At 48.9% G+C, this 21,292-nt stretch overlaps 1 protein-coding gene across 3 annotated transcripts in view; it reads right to left on the bottom strand.

Annotated features, from left to right (window-relative positions):
- The window catches only part of PBX1 (PBX homeobox 1), a 129,414-nt gene extending 110,721 nt beyond the window's left edge, over window positions 1-18,693 (bottom strand). For all 3 annotated transcript variants that reach the window (XM_054384088.1, XM_054384089.1, XM_054384091.1), the window contains exons 1-2: window positions 18,503-18,693; window positions 15,912-15,985 (exon numbers count right to left, since the gene is read on the bottom strand). In XM_054384088.1, the coding sequence (XP_054240063.1) occupies window positions 15,912-15,985; window positions 18,503-18,693 (265 nt within the window). The remainder of the gene's footprint in view (window positions 1-15,911; window positions 15,986-18,502) is intronic.
- Window positions 18,694-21,292: the final 2,599 nt, after the last annotated feature.

Here is a 21,292-nt window from a genome sequence, read left to right as displayed (position 1 = left end):
TGAGAGCCGACACGCCAGGAAGCACTCACATCAGGTAATGGAGGGTGTAGGAGACTCGTGAAATGATTCCTGTGAGTCAGACAAGCTGGCCAGGGCCCAGATCAGCAAGCTCTGCAAAATCAGCAAACAAAAGAGGGCAAAACCTGGACCTCCCCAGCCCCTTCCTGCTGCCTTCAAGATGACCCCTGCGAGCAGCCCTGGCAGCCAGCAGCAGGCTTGATGAGAGTGGCCAGAGCCATGTGAAATGCTGCAGCCAGGGCTGGGGACAGAGACTTGACCCAGCTCCCTGCTCATTCCTGGGAATTGCAAAGCAATTTGGTTTCTCCTCTTCCAACAGGGGAGATAGCATTGCTCTCGCTTGGTTAAGCCATGACCAATCTCTCTCCACAGCTTCCAGGGTACTTCCCACGATTTAAGGGCCAAATGTAAACAGTTTCTCACAGCAGCATTACCCCTTCCTGTCCTATCATACACCCATGAATTCAGTCAGGCACAGAGCTGGTCTGTACAAGGTATATTCCCATCTCCTTGCCAACAGGGTGGTCCCAAGTAGGCAAATCCCCCAGACCTGCTGCGCACCACATCTCTGGAGCCTTCTCCAGAGACTGTTAAGAAGCAACACATTATAGGAGGCCTGCCACTCGTCTGCACCAGGAGGATGCCCTTAGGAGACCAAGTGAAAAATGCTTGCTTTCTAGAGATAGACAACACATTCAGTCACAGGAAGATCTAGGACTGAAGCAAAGCCCTGGCCCTGCTCTCTGCAGGATCACAGCACCTCAAGGAGCTGTCCCAAGGAAAGGGTCATCATGCATTTCATAGAGACTTTTTCCTGGAGGTTTGAGATCCTTATCCTCCAACTTCTGCCACACTTCGTGTTACAGCCAACCTGGCTACCACAAAATCTCTGCCATGAAGTGCTGCCATCCTTTCCTTGTCTGGGACTTTCCAGACTTCACTGTTGTCATTTTTTATTAAAATAAAGGAAAGCAGGTGAATGGTGGGAAGGAAATCTGGAAAAGGAATAAATACCTATCAGGAGTCATCCTACTCTGACAGCTGAATGAGTTAGGCAAGTGCTAACGAACAAACAGGCTACCTTGCTCCTTTCCCTTGCTGACAGTCTCTTGAGCACACCAATGCCAACTTGGGAAACAGTCCCTTCCCAGTTTTTGGTAGTAGTGAGAAGCCCAACGCAGGCAGCTGCCCAGCTAAACCAGTCTGCACATGCTGCCTGCTGGCAGGGGGAGACCTCTGACATTAAACTGCACTCCTCTGCACCCTCCGTGGGGTACCACCCACTACCCCAAGGGGAGCTGTCAGGCCAGGTGAGATGCAAGATCAAGCCAAAACCAGACCAAGCCACCTTTCTTTGCAATATGGAAGACCAAGCCAGGGCAATGCAGCCTTTAAAAACAGCTGGGGGACGAGGACTGTGCACGCATTTTTCCCTACAGCAAAGCCTCCTGGTCCAGCAGAGAGGTGATGCAGGCAGACCAGTAGCCTCCATCCCTCTGATCTGTAGCAGCCCAAAGCCCCTTCCTTCCCCTCTCCTGACGGGAGGCACACCCAGTGCTAAACACTGAGGCTAACTCCATCCGGTCCTTCTTCCCTATGTCTATTGTCACTAAAAATTTATCTGGTTTCTGCCAAAACAACAACAAAAAATGTAAAAAAATCCTGCACCTCCCCTCTGCCCTTCAAAGGAAAAGCAGCTTCCCTCTGTCGAGGGAGGGGGGAGAAGAATTTAAACATGAGTCCCCCATCTACCCAGCTCCACTCCTCCTCCTCCAGGGACTTTCACACAGCCCCATCCCGTCAGCCTGTCTGTGGCATTTGATTCCTGTCTGTCACTAAGTGATGAGGACAAAGGGTGAGGAGTCAGGAAAAGGTCTGAGCTACTTTGTTCATCGTCTGGATACGAACTTTGGATGAACTCCGTGGGGAAAGAAAAGCTGCATGGAGTGGGACTCACGGTGCACAGCACTCTCTCTCCTCTGGAAAGTTTAACAAAAAAAAAAAAAAAAGGGAGGCTTGAACAAGGGGCAGCGGTGGGAGGGAAAGGGAGAGGAGAGCATTCCCCATCCCCATGGCGGCAGGCAGTCCTGAGAGCTCCCTGCTCCGAGGAGACAGAAGGATATTCAAACCGCCTTCCCAGGAGGCATGTTCAATAAAGCAGGATGCCAACACAGCCTTTTCTCAAACAAATCTGTTAGCGGTGGGCCAGGGGCCAGCCACAAGGGCTGGCTTTTTAAAGCAACCAAATGGGAATTTCCTAATAAAGTACAATTTTAAAAAAAGCCTCACCGTGGCGTGGTTAAAGGGAAGCTTGCTGGCAGCAACATGAAGCATCTTATGCACAGACCTCTCTGGAAGCATGGGAAGATGAAATGCAGCACAGGATCAGGAGCTTTGGGATGCATCCACAGCACTGAAGAACCAATGTGCTCTCCTGGCACTCACCTGCATGACCTGGGCGAGATGACTGCCCACAGAGCAATTACATACTGGGGTGGAGGTTTGCAACCACGATTTCTGCTGCCCTGAACAAAGGAAGATGCTCACCCTGCACTGTCACGGAGGCAGTTTCCCTTGTGCTGACCTCAGGGACCTGGAAATGCCACCACAGGGCACAATCATCTCATTTGCTTCACTGTGCTTTTCAGAGCAGAGCCAAACCAGTTTGCAACTGGAAAGCCCTGCGGTAGTCTTGCAAATGTTAACTGAATCAGCCCCTCCTTGGCACCACAAACTTGATCCTGAATGGCTCTCACCAAGCAGCAAGATGCCTGCACTGGGATGGGACACAGCATCCATTGAGGATTACCAGCAAAGTCTATGTGCAAGGTCTGCCAAGCCACACAGGAAAACAATTGTAATTGCACATGCAACTCTGCAGCTTTCACAGGAGACCTGCTGAGCACTGAAGGTGAAGCATGCTCTGGACAAAGCACTTCACCACACTGCACAGCATCACCCACTAAACACAGAAGACACCCCACAGGCTGACTGGGCACACAGTTCTGACTCTGCCACCCTGAACATCTCTGCCTGGAACATGTTACAATGGTCATACTGGAGGCTGTTCACCACCAGCCTCTCTCTCACATCTCACCAGGATGGGTGACCTTACTCTCCAAGGATGGGAAACCTTACTTAAATCAGAGATTAAGTGGGTTACAAAACCCAGGAGAGTATGTGAAAGCAACCTACTAGAACATGCCAGAGGTTATCCCAGATCCCTTGTCTACCAGCTACCAATAAGTGGAAAAAAATTGCTGTATGAGAAAGCTTTGCCTAGGACACAACCACAACAGCCCTGCATGCTGCAGCAGCCCAGCTACAGAAGGTACTGGTGAAACATCCCCAACTGGGCACACCTTCCCTTTCGAGGTGGGAGAAACTTCTCTTGCATAGTGCTCAGCACAGGAGACTGAGAGCTGCACAGGAACCAGTGATCCCAGCTCCACTCTGGCCTCTGCTAGGGGGTGATTACTCACCACCAGGCCTCCTGGAAGTAGAAGGGATCAAAGGCTGGGCATCACTGACCCACAGCCACATAGGGCCCCAATCCTCCTGCGATCCACCTGCTATGCATCAAGATTATTACCATGGACAAAAGGAAGAAGGGGAAGGAAGCACATTTCTGCAGGGGAACAACCCCTCTGTGAAGGCCAGGAAGACAGGGTCCTCCTTTTCAAACACTAGCCACCAACACATCCCAGAGCAGCACTTTAGGAGGTAACTCAAGTGTCTCATAGGCACTGCCCAAGACCTCCAACAGAGAAATTTTCACCTCCTCCAAGTGTGGCCAGTTCCCTAGAGACTGCCTCTAAAGTACACAGTAGAGCATGCCAGGACAAATCAATTCCACAGAGAAAACCTCAGCCCATTTGGAGGAGTTTGTTTCACTGCTCACTCCAGCCTGAAATGCTCCTCTGGTGGTGGCAAGGACTTGTTCCCAGCAGCCCAGCCAAGGCAGCCTGGCTTGAGATGACAAGCTCCCAAAAGAGAGAGCTAGTCAGAAGGGAGGGGAAAAAAAAAAAAAAAAAGAAAAAAAACAAACACGGACAAGAGGTCCCCTGGATTGGCCTGACCGTTTGCAGAAGGTGAGAGCTCAGGGAGAAGATGCTGCTGGACTCAGGGCTATTAAGAGAACAAAAAGAGGGCCAGAAGGAAACAGAAGAGGCTGGGGGAAAAGAAGGTTAAAGAAAACAAATCTCCTTTATTATTGCCTGAAACCCAAGGAGACTGATTAAAGCAAACATCCCCCTTGCCCTTTCCAAAGGGTTGTCTCGTCTGCTTCCTAAATCTGATTCCCATTTGTCTCTATATGTTTCTCATTTGCTCTTTATTTAGGTCTCCTCCACACTCCACATTGAGCCTAAGGAAGGCCTCCAAAGAGCTGCAGGGATGGGCTTCCCCCAGGAGCCTGCAAGGGCAACCACTACGAGAGTCAAACTCGGCACCAGCACCTGCACAAGGGGAGAAGATGTGTCAAGAGGAAGGCAGCAGGCTGCTGACTACATGCAGCAGGCAAGAGGTTTAGAAGGTACTTGGACAGAGCTTCCCAAGGGAGGGAAGCACCACTACTTAAGGGTGCTACCAGGAGTCTGGCTGCCTCTAGGACACTTCACCCAAAAAGGTGAAGTGAAAGGGACCAGGAAAAGGGGATGTGGAATAAGCAGAAATGCACTACACAAGCACCCTCCTTCATCAGCAGAGTCTTCTGATTAAACAGCTTAAAAATTACTCCAGCAGGCATCCTTTCAAACACAAACCACAGGGACCTCTCCTAACTGCACAGCTCCTTTCCCAATCACAGCCTACAAAAGATGAAGCAGGTCCATCCACCGTCCCTGCCTGTAGCTGCATGCCTTGGCATGAAGGACTGAAATGCTCTACTAGCCATGCCCACAGCTCCCAACTGGGTGTTGGGACTGGAAACACCATGATGTCACAGAACTCCAACACTCACCTACTGCCCTGGCCCCTGGCTGTTAACCCTTCAAGGAGCCAGCCTCTGCAAAAGAACATAACCAAACACTGCAATAAAAGGGAAATAAAAAGCTGTCTTTCCACCCATGTGGACTTTGCCACCTGCCCAAGAAGCATGGAAAGACCAGGGACTTCCCCTACCACCACCCTTCACTGTCTTACTTCCTTCCATACTGCTTGTGGATTTTTCATGATAAACAATCCCTTTTTGCCCCTGAGACAGCCTCCCTAAACCTTCAGTCGTACCATCATTCTACTGCATGTGTCATCCTGCCCCTGAGAACCCGTGGATCAGAATGCCACAGCTTTCTATCTGGATGCAGAAGAGCCATTTCTAAGAAGAAATCCCACCCCAGGCTGCACCCCTCCCAGACAAATGCCGCAAACCTATCCCAATGGATACCAACCATACACCTGCTGCCCAACCAATCCATCCACCACAACAGGAAACCGAGCAGGGTCAGAGCTCTGCATAGCAAGGGCCAAGCCCACATCAACCCAACATCAGAGCAGGATCCAGATGGTTGCACAGGTACCATCACGATACATAACACTATTTCCCCCCGCCACTTGCTGCCTAGTAGGAGGAATACAATATCTGTCAGCTGCATTCCCTGTTCCCTTTTGCCTGTGAGGAGAGCAGAGACCCCTGACCTTCTCCACAGCATCCCCCAGCCCCTCCGCAGCTTAAGCAGCCCAGGTGCACAAATGTTACCCAATGCCCTCACCAGGCAGAAAGTAAATTCCACTGAACAAGGGAAATGCCAGCTGCAGGCAGACCCTGCGATGTGCAAATAGCAGCCAGGGACCTTCGGGAGAGGAACAGCCCAGGCCCAGGCGCTCCTGCTGCTAATCCTTCCCTGGGCACCCCCTCCAGAAACTCCTGCAGCAGGGGAAGGATGCTAATTTGACTATTTGAGGGAGTGTTTAAAAAAATAAATAAATAAAAATTAACTGTTTGCTATTGTGCTAAATGACCTTTTCAACCACTTGGGGACAGAATTGCACCAGGGCTTTGGAGTGAGCTACAGCAGGCACTGCTCACTCCTTGCTCTCGTACTCAATGCTTTGTGCCTCCTGGATGCATTTAAGGGGTTCATGCCCCACAGGCACCTCTGCACCCCCCAGCAATGAAGCCAAGAAACAGCTTCTTTGGAAATACCTGCATGAAATAGGGAGGAAGAAGTGGTCTGCTAAAAGCTTGCTAAGCAAAGCACTTCAGACTGTTTCATTTCCCATCGCCGAAAGCATAAATCAGGGAATTGCTCTTTGGGTTTTCCTCCACTAGTGAAGAATATTGCAACTCCCCTTCCCACCACCGATACCAATCGACACTTCACATCTGCTGACCAGATCTAACAGCCAGGATTTTCCAGGGGAATAATACATTTGCCAAAAACATCATTCCTGCCACCTGCTCCCCCCATGCTTGCAACTGCACCGGGAGCAGGGCCGCGGCAGGCTCCTCAATCTCAGCAGCCACACGCACAGCCCATCGCAGCAGCCAGGAGCTTCACAGATTCGTATCAGAAATAGAGGTGACCCCTTGCAAAACAAGGGTCATTAACCCTTCAAAGCATCACCTCCATCAGGTTGGTGCTGCCTGCATCTTTCCTACACAAGACCAAGCTACCTTCTGGAAAGCACAAGCTTCACACAACATGTACCAGGGAGGAAGCTGTGTCCTGTGCTATGAAGTCAGGACTGACAGCTGCAACTCCTTCCAACTCATTTCTTTCACCCCATGAACTGTGCCTTTTGCCTAGAGATTTGCAATAATCATACTATTGCCATATTTGCAACAGCATTATTGCAAGAACAGCTTTGGGTATAAACATGCCCCTCTCAAACACAAAAGATTAAGTTAAAACACTTGCAACTACTTAATATTAAGAGACTTGGGAGTTAAAAGCCAAATTCAAAGCTTACAGCTGGAGACTGGCCCATCCAGAGGCTCCAGGTATTGTATCATTCTTAATGTTTCACCAGAAAAAGAAAAAATCCCTGCACAGGACAAAAAAAAAAAAAATGATGTGTATAAACAAACATACACCCACCAGCAGCTTGGGTTTTGAAACATGAAGGTTGAAATTAGAAAGGCACATTTTAGAGAGTTACAGGCAGATTTGCTTTCATTTTGGCTCCAGCCTTGTAAATATCAAATGTCAAAGGAAACAGTTGTGCTGAATCAAGAGAGAAAAATCCCCATGCTGCAGAGACATGTCCAGGATTAGGACCACTGGAGTTGGGAAAGGAGCAACAACCAGCAACAAACACTTCACAACTGGAAGGGTATTTCTGCTGGTTAACCTGCCACTGCTAATTCTACTAATCAACATCACTCTGGAATTTGAAAATGTTATCCAACCAGGAGAGAAACTTGATTTTCCTCTTCTGGTAACGAGGACAGGCAGGCCAGCCAGGTTGGGCCAAATGTAGTGTTACAAATTACTGCCTGCAAAACCAAAAATGGGATGTGGAAATGAACTGAGTTTCTGGGCTTGTGCTCAGGCAAGAAACAAAAATCTAACAACCAGCATTTAGACCAACTGAGCTCACTTGCAAAGGCAGCTCTGCTTGGTTCTCACCATGTCTGAAATAAAATGGCAAAGTTAACACTTTAGATTAGAGTGGCTCCTCACAGCACTGGGTGTTCCAAGGGTTTTTAATCTATCAGTATTTAATATAAAAAAAAGAGGTTGAAGGGTAGGGGATGGTGGTGGCATACATGAAACAGCCTACCAGTTTAGGGCACACAAAAAAGCTATTTTGGGAAAGGCTTCTATAAATAAAACGCTGGGCAGGGAAAGGACAGTGACAATGTGCTGCTCACCCTAGGTGTCAGGGGGGATTTCTATTATCTGTGCTGGCAACCTCCCCCAAAACCCCAAGAAGCACTAACAGCACACTGCTCCTCGGCAGGCACAGCAGTCCTGCGAGGCAGCTTTCCCCAGCAGTTGTCCCCTCCATCCTGCTGCCAGTTCTCCTGCCACCTCACCTTTGCCACTAGAAAAGGAGCAGGTAAAGGTGGCTTTCTGTTCAAGCTTAAAATAAATTTAAAAAATATATATGTATACACACAGGGGCAGGGTTCACAAATACAAGGCTGAGAGATTTGATTCTTCAGTTCTATTTGCCCCCCCCCCCCACTCCACTTCTTTTAACATCGACACAGTTGCAAACCAGTAATTCCAGCCAAACCAATCCTCAGCACTAGAAGAAAGCATAACCTGAGTCCCTCCCCAGCCCTGCTACCAGCCTGACAACACCGCACTTAAACGTATTCAGCCCACAGCCTCCTCAGGCCAAGGCTTTCTGTAATTTATCCCTATACCGCCCGCCACCTTGTATTATTTAAGTTGCCGGGGGATGAAACACCTCTGGAGACAGTTTTCAGCAGAAGCTGCTGATTGCCCAGCTTGCAAAACCATCATTTTGGTTTCAAATAGGGTTCCCAGCAGATGCTCCCCAAAGGCAACATGGCAAGAGGAGGGATTTCATGGAAAACCCCCGATGTCAATATGCCTCTGGAGCACACTGGGGAGGTTGCAGTCTGCAAAGCACCATGCAGCACCCACAAACGTTTGGCACACCCAAAAAGCAGAGGCGGAACACAGCCCAGGCTCTGCTACAGCTTACAGTCTTGCACCCAGTACCCACTGGCAACATCGGGGTGCCACATGCAACCCCAGGCTGGTAGCCCAGGGTCCACATAGTCCACAAAGAGCTTCTCCCACCATGGGGATCACTTGCCAGTCCAACCAGAGTGGGATCATCTCTGGGTGGATGTTTAAGGAAAGCAAAGGACGCAGATTGAGGTTGGTTTATTAGATTACGGACAGCCCCATGCAAATAGGGCCATATTGATCCGGTCTGCAAACACCTGGCTGGGAATACAAGCAGCCCCTGAGTATACAGAAGCTGCTGGAGATTATTAACCAGATCCATTGCTGTAAATCACATTACCTTCTTCCAAACCCCAGCCCAGTACTGAGTTCCCCAGTGCTAGATGCTGTACAGTGCACATCCTCACAGTGCAAAGAAGCATCACTTCTCCCTGCCCAGCACCCAAAAGCCTAAAGATTCAGCCCAAAAGCATGAAGCCCAGCAGGGGCATCTTGTCCTGGAGTCTGTGACTCAGCTCCCCCTTTCCCCCAAAAAATTCCCAAAGCAAAGTAAAGCATGTGTTACCAGAAGGGTGACACCAGCTGTCTAAAAAAAAAACCTGCCATGGAAATGCAAGGCAGGGATAATTAAATAGAAATAAAAAAACATTTTAAAAGTGGAAAAAATAAAATAACACATCTTCAGACACAAAGTCAACCTCTGTTCCAACTGGGTGCCTGGCATTTTGCACCAGCTGTAAGCCAACCCCCTAGTGCACAGAGCAAGTAAGACAGGCTCTCCTGCCTCCTGAAGCACCCCAGCTCCAAGTACAGGAAGGAAAAATAAAACAGTAGCAAAACACTTCACAATAGATTTCCAAGCATTCACAAAACCCTTTGCATTAGCAGAGAAGGCAGAAACCTCCTAGATAAAAGGAGGAGCTGGGGAATTAGGTGCTGAACCAGAGGCAGAGAAGGAATTCCAAATTCCTCCCTTCTCCCCACCAAAATCCCTAGCTCTGATTCAGCAGAAGCAGCACCAGCAGCACAGCCTAGTGTATCTCACTGCAAACAAAACCATTTGTGTTTAAACCACCACCCTACCACTCTAAAGAATTGCTGCATGCAGTAATTTCCTTGTGATGGCAGGAGGGGTTGGGGCAGGGGGGAACAGAACAAAACACAAACTGAAAAAACAGCAACAAACAAGCCATGATGAAATTGTCTCAGAGTTTCTCTGCGTCTTGTTTACAGCTGCTGCCCTCAGACCCAGGGCCGGCACGCAGCGTGCGAGCCTGCTAACAGGAATAAATCCAGCATTTGAGATCGTTTAGAAAAGCTCTGCTTGCAGACAGTCAACACTCCAAGGGGGAAATCCCTTTGCAGGTCTCAAATAAGGGAACTTGAACCGTTTTTCCCTGGAGAAATTTAGGCCTGAAAGATCTTCTGAGTTTCTCATTTGGAGCTACAAGGCCAAATAAAAAGATCTCTTACCCTGGTCTCACCCACACCACTTTGTCTGCTGCTAAGACCAGGCAGAGGCAAGGGGAGATGAACTGGAGAGAGACCCATGGCAAGAGGGAAGGCACCCAACACATTCACATCAGGGGATGCTCTGGTTAGCTGTTATTTATGCACACTTCTGGTTAATGCATGTATATTTCTGGCATGCATTAACTGAATATGAAGATTCCTTTGCCTCTGTGCATTGTCCAGGGCTGTCAGCAGGTAGCATTTTGAAGAGCAGGTTGTCAGCACAGCACCTCCCCAGCACCCTCCTTCCCCAGACACATGCACCCAACAGTCACCATTACTCAAAACCTGGGGAGGCTGGTGCATGCAAAGGCTGGGAGACTCAGGAGCATGGGAAAAGGGCAGGAGGACAAGCCCATCCATCCCCCATTAGCAAACAGATGGGCAGGTAGTGATGGGACCCAGCAGACACTCCAAGAGTATCTTCCCAGTCTGCTACAGTCACTGCAAAGTCTATTCAACATCAGGCACCCACAGAAAAAGAAAAAAAAAAAAAAAACACACACCAAAACACCAAGCCTTGAAGCAAAACCAGACAGGCTTGCTCCTTCACTCCCTAAATTGTGGGGAGTCCCTCAGCATAGGTAACACTGTACTAGGGCCAGGCCTGGTTTCTCTGCTTTGCTAGCAGGGCCGACGAAGAGGAGGTAGAAGAAGAGCCTGCTGGCAGGCCTGTGCTTCCCATCTCCTCCCCTGGAGGATAGCAGGAGGCCAATTTTGATTAAACTAATTAAGCCTGCTCCATTCAAAGAGCTCCAACCACATGCTACCAGGGGAGAGGAAAAAAAATACATAGAATTGAAAAGGAAAACGAGAAATCTCCTTGCAAGCTGGTCCTCCAAAGTTACCCATCCCTGGAAAATCCCTGATGGACAACACCATACTGAAAGCAGAGAGTCTGGAAAAAGGACTTGCTGCAGTGACACAGGTCTACCCTGAACACCCTGATCCCTCCACCCATCAGGACCTACTTGGACATGTCCCCATTCCCATCAGGATGACTGGTTTCCATCTCCTCCCAGTCAGTCCTGAGAGGCAGTCATCCCTCATGCAGTAATACAGCACTCCATCACCAAGCCAAAGTTTCCCAAATGCTGCCTTCCCTCCCAAACCATCCCTATCTTCCAGCCCCTTGCACATTCCCTTCCCTCCTTTCCTTTGAAGGAATCAGGTTTCTGGAAGCAATTTAGCCAGAGGCTTCTTCGGCCAGCGCTGGCTGGAGGCCCTGCTCTCCCAGAATGTTTTACTTCCCACACAGAGCAGCCATGCCAGGGTCATGGCAGACTCTTACCCCTATAGACCCCACAGACCCTGCCTAGATAGGAGAGAAAAGCACCCCTTTTGCCTTCAAAGCCTTTCAACTAAAGGAAAAAAATAATAAATAGCAAAGCAAAGGCTTCCTCCCCTTTGAAGGGCAGGAGGGAGAGCAGCCAGGCACGGACTAAACCTGCAGAGTGCAGAGCAGGGACCCTGATGCCCTGCAAGCACTCGCATTATGAGCTTTTGCAGAAGCAGAACAAAGCCTTAGGTGCACAAATTGTGCTGAAATTCAAATCAGGGTGTTTAACTCTCCCCTGTGCCTTGGGAAAATTCAGTGGAAATGCAGGATAAGGAGGACAGGATTTGAAACCCTAGAGAAGAGCCAAGGAAGGTGGGGAAGGAAGCAAGCTGCCCCATCCTGCCCTGCAAAAAAACTTCATCCCAGGCACTTTGGGTTTGCCAGTGTATCCCACTTGCAACTCTGTCCTGCACCCCAAAAACATTGTATCATGGCCAGCTCTATTCTCCCTGTGTTGCTCTTGGTGGGACTTTAGTTGGGAAGGGGGAGAAGAAAAGGGAGGGAGGAAGGAAGAAACCCTATATCGTAATTGCTATATTAAAGAGAAATAGCAGGCAAGAATAATAAGAGAGGTGTCAGAAGTGAAATACAGTAACAGACATTAAAAAAAAGACTACAGTTCTGCGATGGGGGTGTTAATTGAACACAGAGCTGGAGAGAACAAAGGGGTGTTAAGGAAGAAAAGAAGGGGGGGAAAAAATCCTACCTCCTCCAAAGATCTGATTTGAGTTAAGTTTGGCAAAGATAATACACAGGGAAAGGTAGCTAAGAAGCACCTTATATAGCTATTATGTTCTAAAATTAAAAAAAAAAAAAAACACAAACCCATTATTCAACAACAATTGCACAGCTAATCAGAGCTGTCTATAAATATTCCACTTCATAAATCCCCCCCATCGGTGGCACGTACATTTTTCTTTTAAACCTGAATTCCTTCAAGACAGAGGGGCAAGGGAGGGGAGGTGTGGGGGGGGGGGGGGGGGGCATAAGAAAATAAAATTCAGGGTTTTCAAATACAAAGTCAGGGTCTTTTTAAGAAGCAGAATTTGCCCAATGCCCTCACACCTCCCCTAAAAGAGCAGAGAAAGTGAAAGGAAAGGAAAAGCTCTTAAGGAGGAGAAATCGGATTAAATGGTCATATATCCTGCGCTCAGTCTCTCTGCCGGTCCCCATCGAACGAGATGGGAGTTGGGAAAGGCTCACAGCTGAAATAGATGCTGCTGCATTTTGACAGCAGATATTTTCCAGTTTGCCATCCAAGGACCCCACGTCTGCGTACACCTCGCCTGATTCTTCTGCTTAGCTATTCTGCTCATGCAGAGAACAGCTTAAAAAAAAAAATAAAAAGAGAGAAAAAACAAGGGAGGAAAAAAAAAAGGCCATAAAGACAGAGCCTCTACCCCTGCCTTCAAACTTTTTATAAATCAGCAATACAATTTCCAATTTCAATCCCTATTGATGGAGAAATCAATTGTATTTAGGACAACAATGCCTCCCATTTCCATAATTATTATTCCAAAAAGCCAGCCAGCCATTTGAAGGCAGTCCTGCCCCTTCCCTCACAACAAAGCAACCAAGAGCAAGTGAAAATACACCAAATGAACACCAACAACTTATACGTATATTTAAGTAGCAATTTTCTCCCCCACCTCCATGTGCTCCTGCTCAGATCAAGCCTCTCAACTTTTGTTACTTTTAAACAGACATCACCACAAAAGAAAATCTCCAGGTTGCAGACAAAAGACAACCCACTGAGCTTTTTTATTATATTATGATTTTTTAAGTGTTTATAAATGCTTTAAAATAAATGAAGAGCTCAAGTGCAAAAGGGAACTCTGACCAATCCAAGACGAGCTCTTTTTCTAAGAACTTTATGGACACTTTGGGTTTGCTCAAGACAACGTTAAGGCTATGAAATATTAGCCATAATGTTGCGAGAGACAGTGGTAAAGTCTCCGTTAGGCTCTGGAGTCACTTAAATCAGCCAGCGGGGTAACCGAATGCACATTTCTGCACATCATAACGCCGGGGGGGAAGATGTACACATGCACTTTCAAACACCCACCAGTGACCACAAACAATCACCAGGATTTCAAAACTTGACACATGCAAAAATGGAAAGCGGGAAAAGAGAAGTTGGCTCAACTTTCACACCGCTGCCCTCAAGGAAGGAGTAAGCAACCAGAAGCAGCCGGTACCCTCAGCTGTAGAAAAAAAACAAGGCTAACTTCTTCCTAGCTTTGGGCCCACAGAGCAATAATTAAAAATAAATAAATACAAAAGAAATAAAACAAAACCGTCTGGTCATTTGCTTCTTTACAAAGTGTGACTTTTGGGGACATAGATGGGGGAGAGGGGAGGAGGTCTTTGCATTTACAAAGTAAAATGATTCAACCATAAACATATCCAGGGGTAGATAAACAACGCTCCAAAAGCCATCTCAAACTCAGCCTCTTTGGAGACCTCTATACAGCAACCCCAGCAATCACAAGCACAACAACCACAGACTTAAAAAAAAAAAAAAAAAACAAACACAAAACTTAAAACAGCCCCAGCTGACACCTGAAAATCCTTCATTTCCAAGCAGCACTTTCCACTCTACACCATCCGTCTCAATTTTCCTTAGCAGATGGGAATTCACCCACCCAGTCACTGTGGACATGTACAGTTCCCCATCCTGCTAGGATCCCACAGCATCAGAGGTCACCTGGCTTTTCCACCAGGTTTTGGTCCTAACAGACTCCCCATCCCCTTAACTTTGCAACTGCACCAGTAGTAAAGCTGAGCTGGGATTAACCAGTTACCCTGACAAAAAGCACCCCCTGCATGGGCAAGGTAAGCAGTATCGAACATGTGGAGAAAAGGCAGCCAAGCATTTTCTTTGGCTCACACAAAATAAATACAGAAAGAACAAATAAGGAAAAGGAGTTAGTGGCTCTTCTTTTTTGGGGTGAAAATTTCTCTGCAGGCAGTCTTCTTCACATTACACAATAAAAACTGCATGGAGGTTCCCATACCAAACCCACTGCTTGGTATTAATGGGAACTCTGTAAGGAAGGACTCCTCTGGAAGGTCAGACCCGGCCACACAGCCGTGAGGACTTCAGAGAGCCGAATGCCATCGGTCGGTGCTTTGTCTGGGCTACACACTGCACAAACAACATTTAACAAAGGGCCCCCTTAGTCATTTTAGATATATTGCAAGAGTCATGTAATTGTATTTTCAATCAGCTGCTCACACTAGGAGGTTTTATATATATGTTTAAGAAAGAAAAAAATAAATAAGACCCAGATTCAGGTTTCTGAAAGCTGTTCCCCTTTTATGTGTAACTATCAATGTATATCAACTGGGTGTGCAATCATATTTATTGTCACTTTCATTCATGTCATGCCCTTGCTTATATGGTTTAGATATGAATTATTGACTGTTACAGTCCTTGTTGTAAAAGGGGAGGGGGGGAAAGAAGCCAAGTACTTTGCAGCCTGCTCAAACAAGGCAGCTAGATCAGCATGGAAAAGCCTGCTGACCAACTCTGGTTGTCTCAGAAAGCCAACAGCAGAGATGAACTCACCCCTCCTCACTGAATTTCCAACACACCCCCCCACTGCCTTTTCTTTAATAACAATAACAAAAAAAAAATATTCCAACAAATACGTAAGTGGCGCATGTTGCTAAATGTCCTTCCCCGAGCATCTGTTGTTTAAGATCACCCTTGATTGATGACTGCTATTTTTTAATTGTTGCTTTTAAAATTTAAATGCCCCCCTGGGATGTGTTATAAGTGTGTTAGTACATGGTAGGAGGTCTGGAAAGTGGGAAACAGCAGAACCAAGGCTCTCATGCCATTAGCTTCTTTAGAAGCCTGCGAACACCCCATGCCATAAAACAACAGTACCCTAAAGTAACTAACAATCTAATATATTGCTTTCACTAAAGGCAACTGACAACTCGCTCTTACATGAGCTAGCCTGGATGATTGGCAGACAAGGGCATTTTAACCCCTTCTTTAAAAAAAGAAGTAAGAAACCTTCATTTACCTGAATAGGAATAATAGTAAAATTGTGCAATATCCTTTTGTTGGGGTTTCCCCCCACCGCCTCTACTCTGTACTTCAAGATTTATTATTTTTTAAACAGTGCCATGTCTTACAGAAGAAAGAGAGCAAGAGAGGAATTGCAAAGGGTTTGATTTTTGATTCTCTCCAGAAAAAGCAATAAATAAAAAGAGGCTATACAATAGAAATTAAGCCATAATATTTTCCCTTCCAGACACAAACCACACCATGCAAGTCCACTCCCAGAAGCATTAAATGCCGTCAAGTTATTTCTCCCCACTTCAGTACTGCTACACCAGGAGGGAGGGCCACAAACTTGGTAGAATAAAACCTTCAAAGAGCAAAAAAAAATAACACAGAACGAACATCATCAGTTTCCTACCTGTTTTTTCTTTGATTTCACACAAGACATTAAAAAGGGCTGGCTTCATCCTGTGGCAATTTAAAGCATGTTTCCTGGAGAGAAAAGAGGGGAAGATGAGGTTAGGATGTCACCACAAGGAACAACTTTCGAAATTTACACCAGCTGGCATGTGCGTACTGAGGTGGGGGGCTACCTTTAAGCCTCCTCGGCCTCACTGCCTTCCCTGCTAGCACTTGAGTGCCAGTGCTGCAAGCAAGCACTTATCTAGTGCAGAGGAGATGAATTATGCCAGTTTAGGAATGGTTTGAAAATCGCCTTTGCCACCGAGCGGCTCCCACCGACGGTGCGAGCCAGGCAATGCACCGAGCCGAAGCCAGAAGCTTTTGGGAGCCAAGCTCGGTTCAACTGTCTTGTTCAATACAGACTACGAGGCTCTGTCTCACACCTCCAACGTTAAAGCGAGCCATGTACTTTATTAGGCTCGTTCTGCAAGGCAGAGGGGAAATAACCCCACTTTTGCCCCAGCACTGGAAACATAATCTGCTTAGAGCTGTCAATTTCGGGGAATTTTTATCACCCAACTTGGAGCACAGAACCGGGGATGAAGAGAGAAACCCATTCTTCTGCCTCCATGCTACTTACACTCAGCTTATTTGCAGGTGTTAAAATTTAATTATTTACAACTGGGACAGTAAACACATTTAAGCAACACAGCCGGCTGCTTCTGGGAAGGGGAGGGCATGCTACTCAACGCCTCTCTCTTCGGCGGCTGCTCTTGCAGAGCTGACCGTTCTTGTGTGGCTTTTGAGGGGAGAGCTGGGGGTGCAGGGGTCGGTTTTAAAACACACCATGTGCCCGCCGAGGCAAAGAAACAGCATGATTTTATTTTTTTCCTCTTAAGCCATACAATTATTTAGCTACGGGTCTAGTTGTAGAAAGGGCTGTTGCCATCAGGCACCGGTTACAGGATTTCTGTTTACCAACTGAAATTACACGCGAAAGACGATGTGAACATCTGGCAAACATTCACACTACTTACCCCACCACCCACAACATGTTAAAAAGATTTATGTATCTGTTGAAGTCTCTCAAAGGTATATACCCTTGCAGAACCACAGCATCCCCTTATCAGCACACCCAGATGGGTGCAGACATTTGGGTACACACAAATCACGTATATATGCTGTAGGGGCCCTCCTACAAACAACACGGGCACTTCGCATCTTCTCAGAACTTCATTAAAAAAAAGAAGGAGAAGAGGCAGCAAAACAACCATGGAATAGTGGGATGGATGGAGGAAACACAAAACCAAACACCACTGATAAATACGGCGTGCTTGGCAGCTCACCATTAAAAATAAGAATTAAAAAAGTACTGTGAGGAAACAGCTGAAATAGCCAAGCAAGGCAAACCCATAAAGCCTTCTAGCTCTATTCTGCTTTGGTTTTATTGATTTGATTAACTACACTAAATTATCCAAGCAAAAACATGCACAATTCCTGCAACCTTCTGAAGGATGATCCCACCACTGCCCCAGGTCTGGCTGGGGAGAAAGTGCATGATTTCCTCCTCCTCCTCACACCTACTCTGCCCCTGCGAGAACATAAAAAAATTAATAAGATCAGCCCAGCAACAAGCCTTTTCAGTAAGCAGCAGCTTTCTACAGGCTGGGGAAGTGGGAGGATGTAAACTGAGGTTTAGGGGCTGCTTTTACCCTTCTGGAAGTTCTTACTATGCAAGTTTTGGGGCAGCGCGTTTTTCTAGGAACAATGTTTTCTAGCAATCTGCTCCAGCTCGGGGTATAAATGCCAGGGGTATGGACACCACACCTAGCAGCTCTGCATTTCCTATATATCCTAGGCAATTCAGGGCAACCTTTTTTTTTTAATTATTATTCCTTTAATGTGCCCTAAATTTGGGCATTATTTCCCCCCCCCACCTCCCTTCTCTTAACTTTTGCCGGCACCTTCGAAGGTGCAGATTAGGTTTGCACTCCTCTAAGCTGGGGCAATTCGGTTACCGGCTTTCACAGCGGGTTTTTTTGTTTGTTTTTTATATACCTCTGCAATTAAGAAGAAAAGATGGTGTGCATCTCCCAAGCAAAAAAACCCACGGCCTTATAAATAACACCACTACAGGACCTTTAAAAAAGAACATTATCAACGCCCCTAAAAAAAAAGGAAAGAAAAAAAAAGCAACACTTTGTCCCTCTTTTGGAGGAGACCAAAGCCTGCTCCACCAACCATCTCCTTCTCCAATGAACCCCCAACCCAAAAAAGGCTGGGAATAGTCAGGCCGCCTGCCCCGGCCGAGCCCGAGTTTGGGACCCCCGGAAGAGAAGGGAATGGGGAGTGCGAGGGCTGTGGGCGCTGCGACCCCCCATAAACCGCCATGAAGTTGGAAGGGGGGGAGAAAAAAGGAAGGTGGGAAAGGATTAACTTGTCTCCATTTTTTCCCTCCTCCTCCCTGAATTTCTAGGGGGCAGAAGCCCCCGTCGCTGCGCGGTGCGCCCCGCGACCGGGCCCGCTTCCCCAGCCGGACAACAAAGGCCGGGCCGGGGCGCGGGGGAAACTTCCCCGGCACCTGCCCCCTCCCTCCGTCGTTCTCACCTGGCCTGCGCTTCATCCAAACTCTGGTCCGTGATGGTCATGATCTGCTGTAAGATGTCTCCGATGTCCTGCTTCCTGCCTGCCTCCCCCTCCGCCCCGCCTGGTCCATCCTGCATGTGCTGGGACAGGCCCGGGTGCCCCGGCATCCCCACCCCGCTGTGCGTGTGCATCAGCCGCGGCTGGTCATCCATCGCCGGCCGCCGGCCCCCACTCCGCTGCCGCCGCCGCCTCCTGCCCTGGCTGCCGGGAGCGGCGCGGCTGGGCTGGCCGCCTGGCTCCTCGCTTTCTTTTCTTGCTCGCTTTCTTCTTCTTCTTTCCTCCCCCCTCTTCTCCTTCTCCTCCTCCTCCTCCCCAGCCTCTTCCTCTTCGCTTTTTATTTATCCTTCACGCTGGCGCTCGGCTCCGCAGCAGGGAGGAAGAGGAGGAGGAGGGAAAAATGGGGAAGGAAAAAAAAAAAGGGGGGAGAGAGAGAGAGAAAAGAAAGGGGGAAAAATCCCTTTGGCTGCTGGAGGAGGAGGAGGAGGGATGGAGGGAGGGAGGAGGTAGGGAGGGAAGGAGGAGGGAGGAGGGAGGGAGAAAGGGGGGGGGGGGGGGGTTCCGGGGAAGGGAGGGGAAACGGCGGCGACTCCAAAAGCAGGGCAGCTCAGCCCCGCGCCTGGGGAGGCAGCGGGCGGGCCGGCCGGCGTGAGCAGGAGCTGGCGGGGCAGGGTCTGCGTCTGGGGAGCCGGCGGAGGCAGCAGCAGCAGCGACGGCCGCAGCGGGGCGGAGCGGGGCGGTCGCCCGCGATGGCAGCCCTGGGGCCGGAGCGCGGCGGAGACCCCCCGCGCTCCAGAGGAGGACTCCAAACTTTCCCCCCCCACCCTCAGGCCGGGCTCAGGAGCTGGCTGGCTGCCCACAGCGTTTCGCGGCCGGCAGCAGGCCCCCCCCACCCCTCCGCCGGGCCTGCGCGCACCGCTCCCGGCCCTCGCCGCCTGCTTTTGTTCGGCTCCGGACTCCTCAAACTGGCACGGAGAAGCCCGGGGGGCGGGGGGAGGAAGGGGCAGCGGCGCCTCCCCGCCCCCCCAGCTCCATTGGCAGCGGCAGCGGGAAGGCCGGCCCCCGCGGGCCGACCCGCCTCCTCCGCGGCCTCCCGTCAATCTCCGGGTTCAGAGGTGGGCCGGGGGCCGCGCCCCGCCCGCGCCTTAAAGCGGCCTCGGCCGCCGACGGAGAGAAGGGGGGACGCGGAGAGATAGGCTGTCTGCGCTCCTACGCCGGCCCCACCGGTCGCCATGCCTCGCTATGCGTGTCTTGCCCTCAACTCCAGTTCCGGCCTGTCTTCCACCTCCCCTTAGAGCTGTTCCCCTGAGCCCAACCCCCGCTGCTCCTCAGGCGCCCCTCGACCCCCCACCTCTTCTCAGCCACTCTGCCCTCAGCCCTGCTGCATCCTGTTTCTCTTCAGGCTCCTGTGACCCCATGGCCAGCGTTCCCTGCACCCCACCGCTCCTCAGGCAGCTGCTGTGCCTCCCTGCAGCCCCCTGCCAGCACCTGGCCTCCCAAAACCACTTTCATACTCCGTGTGGGGGCAGGGGCACCCTCTGCTGTAGTCCCCGAGGAGATCGTTAGTTGCCACCTCAGCACTGGCGTCTCCTCATGATGTTTTTTCTTCCCTGACTCACATGGTCCCACAAGCGTGATCTCCTCAGACACATCAAACGGGCTGGATAGCAGTGCCACTTCCCACACCTGCCCAAACAGGTCAGGGGAAACAAGCAGAGGTCCCAAGGCCGCCAAGACTGCCATTCAGACCTACATGTCATGGTGTGACTCTAGAGGGGATGGACTTCCCAAACCCCTTGCTGCATTCCCCATAACATGGTGTCCTGTGGCCAAAAAGACTACTGTAGGCATCAGCTGGTGAGCAGGGATGGCCCTGGGGCCAAGCTTTCCCACAAATTTGTATTTTAAAAAGAATAAATAAAAGGTAGTTACAGTGATACAAGAATTTTTGTCGGAGATGATTTCATCAGATTGTTCCTGAGATGTGAGGGTTGCCAGCTCCAAGCCTGTCATGAAGCAAGGGAAGATGGGCTCAATCCCAGTCACTGACCTCTGCACATGTTGGGAAAGAGCCATCAGGTTGATTGAAAAGAGAAAAAAAACTATGTAAGGCAATTGTTTTGCTTCCACTCTTCCTTTTTAATGAAACACTTTCCAGTGTTTTAAGCAAAACATGACTTTTACATTTTGAAATTTCATTTCGAACCATTAAAATGTTTTAAAGTGGTTGAAGGCAAAGTGAGATGTTTTGATTTTTGTCGCTATGAAACGTTTCACTCAACACGTTCTTTGTGTTTCTTGATTTGCCAAAATTTTTCAAAGTTTCTGCTTTCTCACCCAAGAATTATCTACACAGTTTTTACTTTTTTTTTCTTTATTTTAAAGGAAGGCAAAATAAAGAAACAGGAGAAAAATATCCTTTATCTCCACAGCTCTACAGGAAGCAGAACTTTATCCAAGAAATGAGGAGCCAAGGGGACTCCTCTCCAAAGGTCCAAACTTTCAGACACTTAGTCATCCCTTCACGCGCTTGCTCACACACCAAGTCTAGACAGAGGCTGTCTCAAACTCCAGCAGGAACTCTTCCATCCCCAGAGGTCAGTCCAGGGTCTTTAGGGTTTAATTCTGAGCGGCTCCGAGGAGAGGCGGCACAGCAGAGCTGAATGTGTGCAGCAGAAAAGGGAGCGATGGCTGCTGGGGAACAAATAGAGACATTAGGGACCATGCTGGCCTGCTGACTGCACAGACTCTTTG

Source organism: Indicator indicator, chromosome 10 (assembly GCF_027791375.1).
Source record: "Indicator indicator isolate 239-I01 chromosome 10, UM_Iind_1.1, whole genome shotgun sequence".
In the NCBI taxonomy this organism is placed as follows: Eukaryota; Metazoa; Chordata; class Aves; order Piciformes; family Indicatoridae; genus Indicator; species Indicator indicator.
The sequence above is the reverse complement of the archived record's forward strand: the minus strand, read 5'-3'. Positions and strand labels throughout refer to the sequence as shown.